A 15,545-nucleotide genomic window follows, 5' to 3' on the forward strand; every position below is an offset into this window, starting at 1 on the left:
AAGGACTTTGTCCTTGATATTGACTCCGTTTAGAGAAAGTTGATAGTTGTGTCAGTTTAGATGCTTCCTAAATGGAAAATCCAACTCAGAAAGTAGATTTACGCTCCCAGAACTGAGCTAGCCCAGAGTTAGAGCTTATTTTAGATAAGGCTCAGTGAGGTTTCCGGCTGTTTCTCTGCAATTCTGTAGGCTCTGCCCTTCTCTGCAAGTCAGCTTCACCTCAGACGACCTTGGTTATGTCCACACACAGCAGTGTTAAGAGGAAGCAGGGGTCACTTCCAGAAATGCTCTCATGAAAATAAAGAAGTTACTCTCCGAATGCTTTTAGCACACTTCTTGTCACATCTCATTGGCCCAAGTTGGGACATTTGCCAATTTCTAAACCAGTCATTGTGGCAAAGAGAATAGGATTGCCCACTGCCCTGGTTATGTTAGGCAGTTCAGGGCCTATCCCTGTAGCTGATGTCAGTCCCCTAAACAACAGTCTCCTAAATCTGAAAAGTTTACATCAAACAGATCACAAAAATGTTCATTCTAAAATTGTTATAAATGTCTATCTTCAAGAGCCCCAAATGCCTTACTGTCAAGTATCCATACCGTGTCACTGATATATCTCTGTCCAAAGACATTAAAAATCACTCATATAACTTGCATGCATTCATCAACCCTCTTGAAGGGATGTTTCCTTTGGCTCATACAGGTGAGGTGGAGGAATAAAATGTAATGGCTTCTGCCACGTCACACCATTAGCTGTTGATAGAAAGCCAGTTTAGGGAGGTCCTCCTGTGTGCTTCGGCCCCCCAGGCCCCCCACCCCTGCAGATATGAGGGTATGACCATGGTGCCTCAGAGATCAGCAGACGCCCTTACCCTGGCTGAGGGGCGGCACAGGCTCCTATGTCATAGTTCGCCATATTCCCAAAGACACCACTGGACAGGTTCACAGGAGCCCAAGAACAAGTATTATTCAGCGTCTTATAGGGCAGTGGCTTTTAAACTTTCTTTTTTTGAGCTGTGGCCATTGCTAGTACATTTTATATCACATCCAAGTGTATCTATATGGACGCACCTTTAAAATAAAAATTTCAAGAATATGCAGCCTTACTCTATGCTATGCACAGTGATATTTTCTATTCCTTTCATTTGTTTTTTTTTTTTTTTAAAAAAGAGCAGCTCACCAGCCTCTAAAATTGATGTCGCTCCCACAGTTTGAAAAACATGTTGTAGGAAATTGGACAGACTTGCACAATCAGGCAAGGAAGTGTGGTGGGTTCAAGAGACCTGCTGCCCTACCTCACGGGCATGAGCCACTTATAAATTCTTCTGTAGTTACTTGCTTTTTTCAGCGCAGAATTTAGAATCTCTAAAGGCTGGCTCTTGACATTTTTGTAATGGTCAGGTTCTTTTTTTTGTTTGCCTTTTTTTTTTTTTTAAAGAACAATGCAAATACTTTCAGGTTCATCCAGTACTCTAAAATGTCCATAGTAATGAATATGACTTTTGAATAGAACCTTAGAAGGAATTAAAGATGCTTATTGTAGTTCTGTCTTTCATTCAAGTCACAGTAATTTGGGGAGGGTGGTGTTAATTTATGCCTCATAATTAGGCCAAATCAAATGATAGAGCTTTTCTAAAACCTAAAGATAGTCTTGCTTCGAACATGGTAACAGGAAGTACTTTGCTACAAAACAAACTTAACTGCTAATGAAACTTCTAACATATCCCCCAACCTTGAAAGCCCACAGTGTGTATTCATTCATTCACCAGACATATATCAAGGGCTGTTGCCATGATTATGTGTTCTGCTACATCACAATATTTGAAATGATATGTTCTAGGAAGGTGACTTTCAAACTCTGACCTGCAGAGCCTTAGGGCTTGTAGGATACCTGAGAAATAGGGAAAGATCCGAGGACTCCTGGCCCCCTTTTTCAACCGGAGCAGCCCTGGTTTTGTTCCTCAGTTTTGCACAGTTGATTTCTGTCGTAAATTTCATTTGACATGAGTATTCCTCTGCTTTATTTAAAAAAAAAAAAGTCTGAAAACCTCTATTCTGGACAATCCCTCTTGGGTAAAGGAATACACATAAGTCATATTTTGCTAGCCAACACACTGTAATTTGTCGTCAGGGCTTAAGAAAGAGGAGCGTAAGAGTTATATCCTTACGAAAGGAGGATCAGCTTGGAATAACAGAAACGTTAACTTATATAAATCCGTAAGTGGGGCGAAATTGAAATTTGTCTTATTGCCTGTTGACCTTTTGAGATTGGCAAAGGTTATGTTTTGATAAATATGATCTTGATATTAAACTACTTTGTAACAAAAAATGACCATTGGGTGTAGCCAGAACCATGCTACAGTCTAAAATAATCGTGAGCCTGTATGTTGTCAACTGAATGTGGGTATTTTAAGTCAGTTTTACATTGTATCCAGCATTAAATCTATGTAAATTTTGAAGATTTTCCTAAAGTTTGTGTTGCCAAAAGTGTATCATAGAAATGTTGTTTTAAGTGTCTGTCTCTGACTTTTTCACAATATATTTTGCATAAAAAAGTAGTTTGAACCACATGTTGGCTTCCTGCACAAAGCTTAATCCAGAGCTTGAATCAGTCTTTGGGTTTGAGAAATCACAAAGAGTTTTCCCCAAAAGTGTAGCGTATATTTACATGTTTGTCTTCGTTCTTTCTAATTCTGTGTGTTTTCCTTTTTGCTAACCAGGAGCTGCAGGTAAGTTGCAGCCTGGTGATGTGGATTGTTTATTTGTTGTCATCTGTGATGTATTTGTCTTCCTTGTGGTCTCATCTGTGTTTGTGTATTAGAATAGAAATGGCCTAGGTAGTAGATTTAGTTGGTCCCCAGTAATATAGAAAGTCAAGAGAATTCTTTAGTTAAAACAGGTCATTGACCAAATATTTTGATCCCTTTAAATATTATAAATATTGAATGATGTTTTAAAAGTTTCAAGAAATTGAAGGGCTGATTGAAACTCTGCTTATGATGATGCATTAAGTATTTCTCATCTTGGTGTATGTTTTCCTGCTGTATTACCTTTCCTATATTTATAAGCATGTATTTGAGGTCTTAGAAACGATGTCTTGCTTTTCCAGGGTGAAAGCATGGACAATTTCAACTGGGGAGTCCGCAGGCGCTCACTGGACAGTATCGACAAAGGGGACACACCATCCCTCCAGGAGTACCAGTGTTCCAGCAGCACCCCCAGCCTGAACCTGACAAACCAGGAGGATACGGACGAGTCCTCAGAAGAAGAAGCAGCACTCACAGCAAGCCAGATACTCTCACGCACGCAGATGGTACAGTGACCTTTTCGTACAGTGACAGCTGGCCTCCTTTCTCCTAACTTCCAACTTAGTAATTACTGTTTCTCTATATTGTGATTTTCATTTCAGTGCGGGTGAAATGCACACAGTGAAATGAAAATACAAAATTGTAGCCGCAATGCAGTGTTCCATTATTCATGACAGAACTAACACACATTCGATACTGTGTGCCGCTTAGCCGCTGAGACGTATGTGCCATTGCTTCTCTCCTAGTAACAGTGAGTTGTGCGGGGCACTTTTAGAGGCCCTCGCCTCGAATGATACATGTTTTGGTATCGGCGTGAGCACCGGCTCCGCTTAATTCTCCACCTGCTTTTCTTTCCTCGTCAGCGTGGAAGGATGGAGCACAGCTTTGCTCTCTTTGCAAGATCAAGTCAGTTATATGGAGGTCCTGACTTGTATTCCAAGGGCCAGATGGCAGATATTCAGAGAGAGAGACAGAGAGAGATGAGAAAACGAAGGCTGCAGGAGTAGTCTGTCCGTTCAGAAGTGTGGAGCGAGGGGAGCAGCGAGCACGAAGTGGTAGCTGGCTTGGAACTTGAAGGTGGCAGGACAAGGGGAGAGAAGGGGTGTGGATTAGCCACCGTGGCCCACATGATGAGGAGTCGGCTAGTGCAGACCAGGCGGCAGCTACAGTTACAGCGCTCTTACATGAGGGCCCGTTCATGCCTCTCTTTAATTGGGCCCGTTTGCATCACACTCGGTCTGCTGGTAAAGCACTGGCAGTGCTGTTGAAAGGCCAGGCTGAGTTAGCTTTAGACAGCGAGCATGTACAGTTGTCAGCTTGTGGTTGGCTTCCTGTCACCTCTTCTGTTGTGGCATCTCACCGTTACCCCAATATGTCTTTCCAATAACTTCCTATCACGTATTAAGCGATAAGGTGTTGCTGATAACAGTAGCAGTAGTTACCACTCGCTGAGTGTTTGAGATTCATCAGGCCCTGGGCAAGGTGGATTAGTCACTATAACTCTCCCCACAACCACACAAGCTAAGTCTGGTTACAGCAGTTCTGTAGATTAAGTGACTTGTCCCAGGACACACAGCGAGTAAGTGCATTTGAGCCAGGCGGTCTGCATGCTACCTGAGGGACAGTCTCCTCCTGGGACTGTGCGCGTTTAAAGGAACAGTGAGTTGCTGGTAGCAGCGACTCAGTGAAGAAGGCCCAGGCTCTCCCTGGAGGCAGACTAGAGGCTCAGAGGCTGGCATCGTGCCACCAACCTGCTGTGTAATTGTGGTCGTTACCTACCCTCTCCCAGTAGTACCTGCAGTACCTGCCTCGTAGGAATTTCATGGGGAGGACATATAGTAAGTGCTTAACAAAGGTTAGCTCCCATGAGAGCCTCTCAGGGCAGAACTGACTGTCTCCTTAGAAGGCCAACCCTAGTCATAGTGGTAGTGAAAATAAAAAAGAATTTGAAGCTGATTCCTCCTCACAGGGAAAAAAAAAATTAGTTTTTGCCTTTATCTATTCTGAATCATGAACTTGATTTTTCTTATGCTAAATATTGGCCGTTAAAAATGTATAACCCTGCATGGGCAGAAATTGAGACACAGATGTAGAGAACAAACGTATGGACACCAAGGGGGGGAAAGTGGCAGGAGGGGGGTGGTGGTGTGATGAATTGGGAGATTGGGATTGACATGTATATACTAATATGTATAAAATGGATAATAAGAACCTGCTGTATTAAAAAAAATTAAATTTTTTAAAAGAGAAAAAAAGTGTATCTAAATATTAAATAAAATGTATACTTTTAAAAAATTCAAAAAAATAAAATAAAATGATAATCACAGTACCATTTCACACCTAAAAAATAATTCCTAAAAAAAAAAATGTATAACCCTGCTTAAAAGAGGAAAAATTGTAATATTTTCTTAGAACATAAACCCACTGAGGCTGGCCTGCCATTACAACTTTATTGTCCTAATTCTTTGCGTCTTACTGAAGTTTTGTGGTATTGATTTTTGCTTAAATAAGTGAATGGCCAGTTCAGACTTAATGTGCCTGCTTCCCAGTTAATGCTGCTTCTTGAGAATCCACTGAGCGTTTGGTGCCAAAGCCACGGGGGAGGTGAAAGCGCCCCCTTCACGAGTCCTTAGACCAACTGCAAGCACGAGACGTCACTGTAAAAATAAGAATTTTAGGTCAAGATTAACACAGTCACAAGGAGCTCTTTCACTTTGGTAGTTTTTATTTAGCAAAATTTAACCCTTGTTAACGGATACGTCATTTCTGCTGATGGGTTAGTTGCTTGCGTTCACAGCACCAATTCTGGCATAGGCTGAAATGAGGGGAAAAAGTAATTTTAGGAAGTCAAAGAAGCTCTTTATAACTATGGCCCCAGAATGTCTTACAACATAGAATGTTTCTTGTGGCCTTTGTGACCGTCACTGACTCATAAATGAATTCCTTATCTTACTGTCTCTCCTTTTAGTTAAACAGTGATTCTGCTGCAGATGAAACCATGCCAGACCATCCTGATTTACTTCTTCAGTCTCAAGACTCCACGGGCAGCATCTCAACAGAAGAAGTGCTGCAAATCAGAGATGAGACCCCAAGTCTGGAAGCTTCTCTAGATAATGCTAACAGCCAGCTGCCTGAGGTGGGGAGACACGGGGGCTGGTGCATGGCCAATCTGGGCTCTTTTTAGCAATCCGTTATACCCCTTGCTTTTCTCTTGAAAGAGTTTTCATCTGATACGCTAATTAATTTGATTTGTTACCAGTATTTCTAACCTGTTGGTTAAGTGATATGGTCAGATCTGATGATTGGAAAAAAAAAAAAAAAAAAAACATTGATAGATTAAGGAAATGACCTACAGGTTAAAAATAACCCTGAGTGTTTTTAATGAGCATTTTGTGCTGCCGAACGTGATTAGGTTAATGTACAGGCGCTTCTCTGGGGATGGGAGCATCTTCTGTGGCGCTGTGCCTTCTTTGAAGGACCGCTTTTGTTTTTTCTTCTCTTTTTGCTTTGTATTTGGGTTTTTGTGATTGGTGCTATAATTGGGATGAAAACCTCAGGCCAGCTGTGTTAGCAGTTGGTTAAAATGAAACCTTTTAGAGAGATTTTGGAACTACTAGTATTATGTTTTTTGGAAAGGCCTGTGAGAAGTAAGCCAGATTCCAAGCTAATGACTGACCAAAAATAAGTAAGTATTAGTTTTCTTAGTTTTTTTGTTTCTTTTTTTTAAGATTATTACAGATATTTTTTAAACTGTAATTGCTATAGCTCTCTCATATATGCTGTTATGCCTTGGTATTAGGAAAATACTATATTTTTTTCAGTGTTAACCAAATTAATGTAGTTATTAGATCTAGACCAGTCTAGTCGTTAGATCTTTTTATCTGAGTCAGTTGAAATCTCATGTTCTTATTACACTGACAGTGTATCGTAGATCTTTACAGTAAGCAGATATATTCTGAAATGAAGGCATTTGGGGAGTTTTTTAAATGCTCACATTAGTACGGCTGAAGTTTAGGTAATTCAGTTCAACAAATATTTTTTGAGATTTACTAGATGCTGGGCATTCTATTAGGTGCTAGAAAGATGAATAAGACATTACCCTGTCCTCAGAGTGTCCACTGTCTATTAAGGGAGACAGAGATGGTTTAAAAAAAGGGCACTACATGCCAATATGAGAAACTCAATAATAGACATGCTCAAAGCTTTGTGAAAACTCAAAGGACAACCGATCAGCTGTGCATTAGGGGTGATGGTGGCAAAGGATGGGCTTTGTGGCAGTTGAGACTTTGCAGGCAGAGGGGCATCGTGCAGAAAGACATGGCCATGTGAAATAACATGGTATGTGCAGGTAGCAGCAGTAGGAGAGATGGACGAGTCTAAGACATGCTGGGTCCCACAGGCCATGCTAAAGACACACTTTACCTTGAGATGATAGGAAGTCATGAATTTTCATTCTTCCCAGAGATGCCCGTCATGGCACAAGCCCCGTACCAGATACCGACTTGGGAATACGGGGCACACAGGCAGTCAGACATTTCAGCAATATTTATTTATTGAGCCCCTGCCGTGTGCTGGGCACTGTCCTAGGCCCTGGGCATATAGCACCGTGTGAAACAGGCCAAGGCTCCTGGTTTATGGAGCTTAATTCCAGTAGGAGAGACACAATAAACAGGTAAAACAGATAAAACATAAATGATATATCTGAAAGTGATCATCTTACTCTTCATACTAAGAAAATCTGACCGTAATGTGGACTTGGTAAGGGAGAGAGTTAGATAGGGCGGCATTTGAGGTGAAACAAGTAACGAGGAGCCATCCCTTGAAGGTGTGGAGAAAGAATGTTCAGGGCCCAGGAAACGGGAGTGGAGAAGGCCCTGGTGTGTCTGATGAGCTGACAAGCCGGCACTTGGGGCTGGAGCACGTGTACCTGAGGGAGTGGAGTCGGGGAGGAACTCCCCGAGGAGGGGCCTGGCGCTCTCGATGGCAAGCTTAGAGGCCACGCTTAGAGGCTACACAGCAGGCAACCGTCGCAGGGTTTTCAGCAGGAGGACATGATCTGATTGTGTTTATTCTCTTCAATCTTGGCTTTTTCTGGGGCAAAGGGAAAGGCGGTTCCAGTGCCTCTACCTGCCACATGGAGCTTGCAGTCTGTCATCAAGGAAGGTTAAAGTCCGATCAGTGTTTTAGTAAAGTCTCTGACCGAGCTGTGGAGGGAGGATTGGAGGGGGCTGAGATGAGGAGACAAACGAGGAGAATATCAGCAGGAGATCGGGGGTCCCGAAGCGACAGAGTGCGTGGGCAGGAAAGTGTCTACGGGGGGAGCTGACGGGGTGCAGAGCTGCGCTTTAAGTAGACTGTGTTCCTTGCAGTGTTGGGAGGCTTGCTACCTGAGCATTAGCTGCTAGTTAATCTAATCTACTGTGTCTGGTGTGCCTCATAGCATGTTACTGGTCAACAGACATTCTCATTAGAAACAGTGGAAGACAGCAGGCTGATCCCAGAAATACCTTTTTAACAAAAGCAGTATGGTTAAGTGGTCATGTGCTTTAATTTTGTGTAGTTAACGAACAGGGAAATCTTTTATTTTGGGTAATTAAAATAGCTGTAATCATAGTTAGTGAGTAAACTACCTCCTGTAAATCATTCATATTTATTGGAAATGAATCGGAAATTCATATATATTTCCACACATATTGGAAATTGTGTTATTTCAGATGAGACATTCATTCATCCGACAATATCTAATGGGCCTACTTCCGAGGTACTACAAAGTTCCTGAGGATACTTTTTTTAAATGAAAGAAACACACTTTAATTTACTAGGTTTTTTTCCCTTTTACAGTAGTGTAGTTCAGTATCACTGTAAACTTCGTGACACTGGCAGATGGGAATGAAGGAGATATTTTTGAATCATACTATTTCTTTTAGAAATAATTCTATTGACATTAAAATTAATCACCAAAAGAATGGCTGTCCACAAGAGAATGATTCAAGTTTGTATCTGCTGGATATGATGGCCTAATTTGTTTTTCCCTGGTGTGCCAAACAGTGTTAAATGACCCAAAATTGTGCCTTTAAAAAAAGTATGAAAGCACTAATATATTGAAATAAGACCAGAACTCTATTATATAGAGTTATATATGAGTTACATATGCTATGCGTATTGCTATAAAGCAGTTTCTCAAGAAGAGGAATACAGTTAATTATAGCAGATGAAACATTTTATGAACTAAAGAAAAAATCCTAGAAATGTTTGAATTTTTCCCCTTAAATTATGTTAATATCGGGAAGAAGAAACGTAATCGGCTAAAGCATTCCACCTCAAGACAGAAAATTTAGAGCCCAGTGTGTCCTTCCCTTCTCTATAATATATACAAATTACTCTAGAAGGGATTATGTCCTTGTGTTTATCAGAGAAACCTCCACAGAGGGATTTCTTCTAGTATCTATAATAGTTTAGATACCGATTCATGTGTGACAGAAATTATTCCTTATAGGAAATGAAACTTGGAATGGAAGTGTGCGTGTGTGTGAGAGAGAGAAAGAAAGAGAGAGAGACAGACATTGTGTAATTAGGTAAAGTTCAAGAAAATTTGATTCTCACCCTCTGTGTATAATAGTGGAATTCATTCCATTAACCAAAAAGCACTCTCTTCATGCATTCTAGGTGTTATTAGAAAATTTCAGCATATACTATATAATAATAATTTTAGGTAAAACATCTATTTTCAAATTATTATTCAAGAACAAATGACAACAAAATACAGGTGTACACTAATGAAAAGTGACAGCATTAAACTAAGAAGTTTGGTGGGTTATTTCAACATGATACGTAGAAGGAAAAATATCTTTCCAAATAACTAATGCTTACCCCTTTAATGGCCAGATCTTTAAGAAAAAAATTCAGATGGAAACCTTAAATAGAGTGTACTGAATATAAGCTATTGGAGCAATGAAGGAATGATTATACTATATTATTTATAAAGTACTATCCTGTGAAGACTCAAAGAGTTTGTGCTTTCCCTGCATAACTACCTCCAGACCAGTGTTCCCTTAGTACACTTTGTGTTTTCCTGCCATGTTTCTGTGCCTTCAATATCTTCTAAGTCCTTTTCCCCGAGACACCACCTATCTTAGCTTGGGCTGCTATACCAAAATACTGTCACCAGGGGTGCTTATCAACAATAAAATGTATTTCTCACAGTTCTGGAGGCCAGGAAGTCCAGGATCAAGGTGCCAGCCATTCGTTGTCTGGTGAGGGCTCTCTTCCTGGGAGCTCTTCTTGCTGTGTTCTCACATGGTGGGAAAAGAACAAGCCAGCTCTCTGTCCTCTTATAAGGGTCCTAATCCCATTCATGAGGGTTCTACCCTCATGACCTAATCACCTCCCAAAGGCCCCTACCTCTAATACCATCCCATTGGGAGTTAGGGTTTCAACATAGGAATTTTGAGGGGACAGAAACTTTTGGTCCATAGCACTATTGCTACCCCATCTTTGTCAAAGCCCCACCGTATGTTGTTTCCTCCAAAGAGACTAGTCTTCATTGCCTCAACCAGGTGTGATCTTTCCCTTTGAGTACCAGTAGTCCTCTGTATATCACTTATATTTACCTTACATGTACCACACTCTACTGTATATTATCGTCATTTGTACATTAGCCTAACCCCATTATTAGTTTGCACACTAATTGTAGTTATTAATTTATCCCAGAGCACCTAGCCCAGAAGCTGGTCAAAATCCTTCATTTTATACATGAATTTTACGGATGAGGTCTGAGGTCAGGGGCTCTGGATTTCACTTTTCATACTTTGGAAGGAAAATTCTATTTTTATCCATGAAAAAGAGATAAGGAACTACTGTAGAACTAAGTAGTAACCTTAGGTCTAAGTACTGAAAGAAGTTCATCTTTATTCCAAAAGCTGTGAGACTATTAGTGCTTACTTTCAAACTGATTGAACTAATGTCCATGCAAATTAAAACTGGTGCTGATATAACATGATATACACCCCGGAAGTATTTTTTCTTTTTCAGTAGTGGTAGTTCATTTATTCAGCCAGTACCTGTTGAACTTTTACTCCACGCCAGGCACATGGCAACATTATTTCAGTAATGTTACAATGGATAGGAAGGAAATACCACTGTATACTTTATTTTTTTAATTTTTTATTTTTAATTAATTTATTTTTGGCTGCGTTGGGTCTTTGTTGCTGCGCACAGGCTTTCTCCAGTTGTGGCGAGCGGGGGCTACTCTTCGTTGCGGTGCGTGGGCTTCCCGTTGCGGTGGCTTCTCTTGTTGCGGAGCACGGGCTCCAGGCGTGTGGGCTTCAGTAGTTGTGGCCCGCAGGCTCAGTACTTGTGGCGCACGGGCTTAGTTGCCCCGTGGCATGTGGGATCTTAGTTCCCCGACCAGGGCTCAAACCCATGTCCCCGGCATCTGCAGGCAGATTCTAAACTACTCTACCACCAGGGAAGTCCACACTGTATACTTTATAACACACATTTCCATTATCATTTCCCCCATTGACAAATGTTTATAGTTCATTTAATTCTCAAAAGTACAACAGTCTAAAGTTTCCCAGTGTTCTCTGAACTCTAACTCATTGATGAAGCAGCCTCAGATCTCAAACCTAAATGAGTTACTGTGGTCTTATGACCTGAAAGCAAATCTTACATCTCTGGTGTTCGGCTCACTTAAACCAGTCAGGTGGCCCTCCCTGTTTTCGTTCAGCAGCCTCCTGATTGGTCAGGACCTGTTCTTGATTCATGGTAGCCCCACAGGACCAGCGGGTTAACCATTTTGAATTACCTCCCCTTCTTATATCCATGATTCACTGGATATAAGGTTCAAGCATAATGAAAGAAATGACATTTCAAATAAGAGAGAATTGATAGTAGTAATACAAAGTTATACTTTGTGGAATTAGAATATGTATGAGAGAAGGTGTTATATATATATAAGGATATATTTCTAAGTAAACACCTAAATCCTAGTAGGAGAAAAAAGATCTCCATGATGTTTCTAAGTGGCAATAGGTGATACATTTTAATTTCAAAATATTTTAAAGCTGGAAATATTTTTAAAAATCAATTTTATATGATCAGAGTCCAAAAATTCCAAAACCTAAACTGTGTAAATGAAGACTGCCTAGTAAAATAGATGTAGGTCGGTGGCAATAGTCATTTATTCTGGGTTGGTAAAATTCTCTTTAATGTTTTTCAAGGCCATAAAAAACATAATTGTTTTACAGGATACAAGCTCAGTATTAAAGGAGGAACAAGTTCTTACAGCCTTTGAAGATGAAGGGTCGTATATTATTCAAGAACAGCAGGATTCTCTCGTGTGTCAAGGGATTCTTGATTTAGAGGAAACTGACATGCCAGAGCCTTCGGCTCCGGAGAGCTACCCCGGGTCAGTCTGTGAAGAAGATGTCACCTTAGCTCTGAAAGAACTGGATGAACGATGTGAAGAAGAGGAAGCGGATTTCTCTGGGCTGTCTAGGTGAGAATACAGTATCACAGACACGATAATGAGGTGATATTTTTTTTCCTATCCCCTCCCAAATATGACCCTCTGTTCTAGTAAATGGACTTTCATTCCTGTGTATGTTTCCAAGGTAAAATGAGTTACCTCATTTTTATGATGGGTTTGTTTTCTATAATTGACATTCACTTAGAAAAACAAGTAGGCCATTCTCAGAACACACTGAATGGCATTCTGCATTTAGCAGTACACCAAATACCTGTTTTGGCAAAATGCCAAATGGCCGAGTGTTAAAATCAATATTGGGCCATGGCCAGAACCAGGTAGCAAAATCATGGAATGAACTCTGTGATACCAGAATAAATCTGAAATAGGTACCAAAAATTATAGTTTTATTAACAGTCATTTTATTTATTTATTGCGGTACGCGGGCCTCTCACCGCTGTGGCCTCTCCCGCTGCGGAGCACAGGCTCCGGACGCGCAGGCCCAGCGGCCATGGCTCACAGGCCCAGCCGCTCTGTGGCATGTGGGATCTTCCCGGACCGGGGCACGAACCCGTGTCCCCTGCATCGGCAGGCGGACCCTCAACCACTGCGCCACCAGGGAAGCCCCAACAGTCATATTTTTAAAGCTTGACTTATATAATGGGCAAAAGTGACCATTTCTTATTACTTTCAGATGTTAGAGTGCTCCTTTTAAATGTTTATGCACCATAGCTTCAAAATTATCACAAAGTGATAGTTGAATTCTCAAATAGGACTTTTTTTCACTCATGGGCTGACAAAATTGAATAATCCATTATTACATAAAGTTCTTAAAAGAAAGTTTGGTGGCTGTTACGTAACTTAAATACCAAACAGTTCTATAATGGTGAGACTTATGATATAATCTACATCTACTATTTTGCTTTTTAAATTAATTTTATAAATATTTGTGGTTCAAAATAATGTTCTTTATAAGCACATCTAATTTAATGCACTGTCTATCAGTGTATTTATTTCCCTATTCAACAGTTTGAAGCTCCCTGATAATTATTTTTATAAGTAATCAAGTATATCAGAGCTTTACTCCTACAATAAAAGCTTTTCATTTGGGCTTCCCTGGTGGCATAGTGGTTGAGAGTCCACCTGCTGATGCAGGGGACACGGGTTCATACCCTGGTCCAGGAAGATCCCACATGCCGCAGAGCGGCTGGGCCCGTGAGCCACAGCCGCTTGGCCTGCACGTCCGGAGCCTGTGCTCCACAACGGGAGAGGCCACAACAGTGAGAGGCCCGTGTACCGCAAAAAAAAAAAAAAAAAAAAAGCTTTTCATTTATATCAGTACTTCAAGTGATAATTGAGTTTTAACATATATAGCACATGAGATTTTTCACTCTCAGCGTATCTGGAATGCCTACCTACACTTGAAAGTGTACATTCAGATGTTAACAGCAAATCTTGGTGACACACCTTGTTCATATTACTGACTTGGATGTGACAGTAGCCTATGCAATCACTCACTCATTGATCATACACAAGTTAAGGGACATCAGAAATGATGCAGGGGTAGTACTCAGCTGTCTGCCTTTCTAAAAGGCTGCAGCCAAAGTGCTGACTTTGGCCAAGCACTGAAGTTGAAATAGAATTAAACATCCTTACTAAATATAGGGGTGTATGTACTCAAGCTTAGAGGATACATTTTGTTCAAATCAATCACCACAGTGACATTTTAAAAATTAAACTTTTTGAGATATAATTTTTCACTTCAAATGTCTGCTTCATTTTGATCTCCCCCCCGCCAGTCTTCTCAGATCCCTCTCTTCCATAGGAATTGCTCCGTAATTTCTATAAAGCCTTGTGGAGCTACGCCGTAATGTGAAATACGTAATATTAAGACCCAGAGTCACACATTTCCTTATAGGATGCCCAACCCAAATACATCTCCATCTTTTCCCATTGTCTCATTTTTGTATGTATTATCTGACTGTGGGGATTATAAATTTCTCAAAGAAAATGGCCAGGCCTTATGTTTCTTTGAGTCAGATCTGTTACTGCCATACTGCTAGGCATATAGTATATGTCATGGCTTTAACACTGGGTTTGGTCCCATTTGAAGTCCTGGCTTCAAATTCTGGCTCTGTCATTTCCTACCCAGTAGCCTAGGCACATCATTTAACTTCGCTGAACTTTTTGTTTTCTCACTGGTAAAAAATCAAGATAATAATAGTACTTAATTGTCCTTGAGTTGCTGTGAAGATTGAATGAAAACAATCTGTATAAAGCACCTAATATATAGCCCTTGACATAAAAGTACATGACAAAAACTTTAAAAATATTATCATTGTCAATTGGGCCTCTTCAAATAAAAAGCCTCCAAAATTGACCATTTAAAATGAAAGCATTCTAATCTGTATTATTCATAGAAGTTACAGAAATTATTCCATAGCCCTGGCCTATGCTAGGACTTGAGCTGTTGTAAGCTGGTCATGTGAAATTAGATTTCTAATTCCAAAGATGCTAAGAAAGAACAAGATGCTAGAAAGAACAGGATGAATAAGAAAATCTGTTTGTCTGTGCTTCCTCACAAAATTCAGGTGGTTGCACATTTTCTAAATCAATGTGTATATACGAGTAAAAAATAATCCATGTTAGATGACAAACTAAGTAATTGAGTGCATTCTTTTGTGATAATATTATGATGATGATATCTGTGTTAACAGTCAAGATGAAGAAGAGCAAGATGGTTTTCCAGAAGCACAGACATCACCTCTGCCATCACCATTTCTTTCTGCCATCATAGCCGCTTTTCAGCCAGTAGCGTACGATGATGAAGAAGAAGCCTGGCGCTGTCACGTCAATCAGATGCTGTCTGACACCGATGGGTCCTGTGCAGTGTTTACTTTTCACGTGTTTTCTAGGCTGTTTCAGGTCAGTGAGGTTTAGGGTTTCTGAATTCATATTATAGTTACCTGATAAAGTTATGGGGTTTTGGCCAAAATCAGTATCTCAAATTTTAATATTCCCACTGATTCCCTTTAAAATTTTTTATTTTCCTAAGATAATGATATTTAAATTTACACTTCGACACTGTAGCACTGCTGGGACATTATACAATGACTAGTACCGATATCGCCTCTAAGGCAATTAGGGTAAAACTTCAGAACAACATCTGATAAGTTTTCTGCAGTGTGCTAGGCACTTTCAAGGACACCAAAGAAATATAAAGCATGGTTCCTGCCTTCAAGGAGCTTACGTCAGTATCATAAGACAACTTATCA

At 40.4% G+C, this 15,545-nt stretch overlaps 1 protein-coding gene across 1 annotated transcript in view; it reads left to right on the top strand.

The window, feature by feature from the left end:
* Positions 1-15,545, top strand: part of FRYL (FRY like transcription coactivator) — a 135,280-nt gene that overhangs the window by 106,457 nt on the left and 13,278 nt on the right. Inside the window, exons 51-54 of the mRNA XM_065877145.1 lie at positions 3,107-3,310; positions 5,773-5,940; positions 12,053-12,303; positions 14,988-15,195. Of these exons, the coding sequence (XP_065733217.1) occupies positions 3,107-3,310; positions 5,773-5,940; positions 12,053-12,303; positions 14,988-15,195 (831 nt within the window). The remainder of the gene's footprint in view (positions 1-3,106; positions 3,311-5,772; positions 5,941-12,052; positions 12,304-14,987; positions 15,196-15,545) is intronic.

Source organism: Phocoena phocoena, chromosome 5 (genome assembly GCF_963924675.1).
Source record: "Phocoena phocoena chromosome 5, mPhoPho1.1, whole genome shotgun sequence".
Lineage (NCBI taxonomy): Eukaryota > Metazoa > Chordata > Mammalia > Artiodactyla > Phocoenidae > Phocoena > Phocoena phocoena.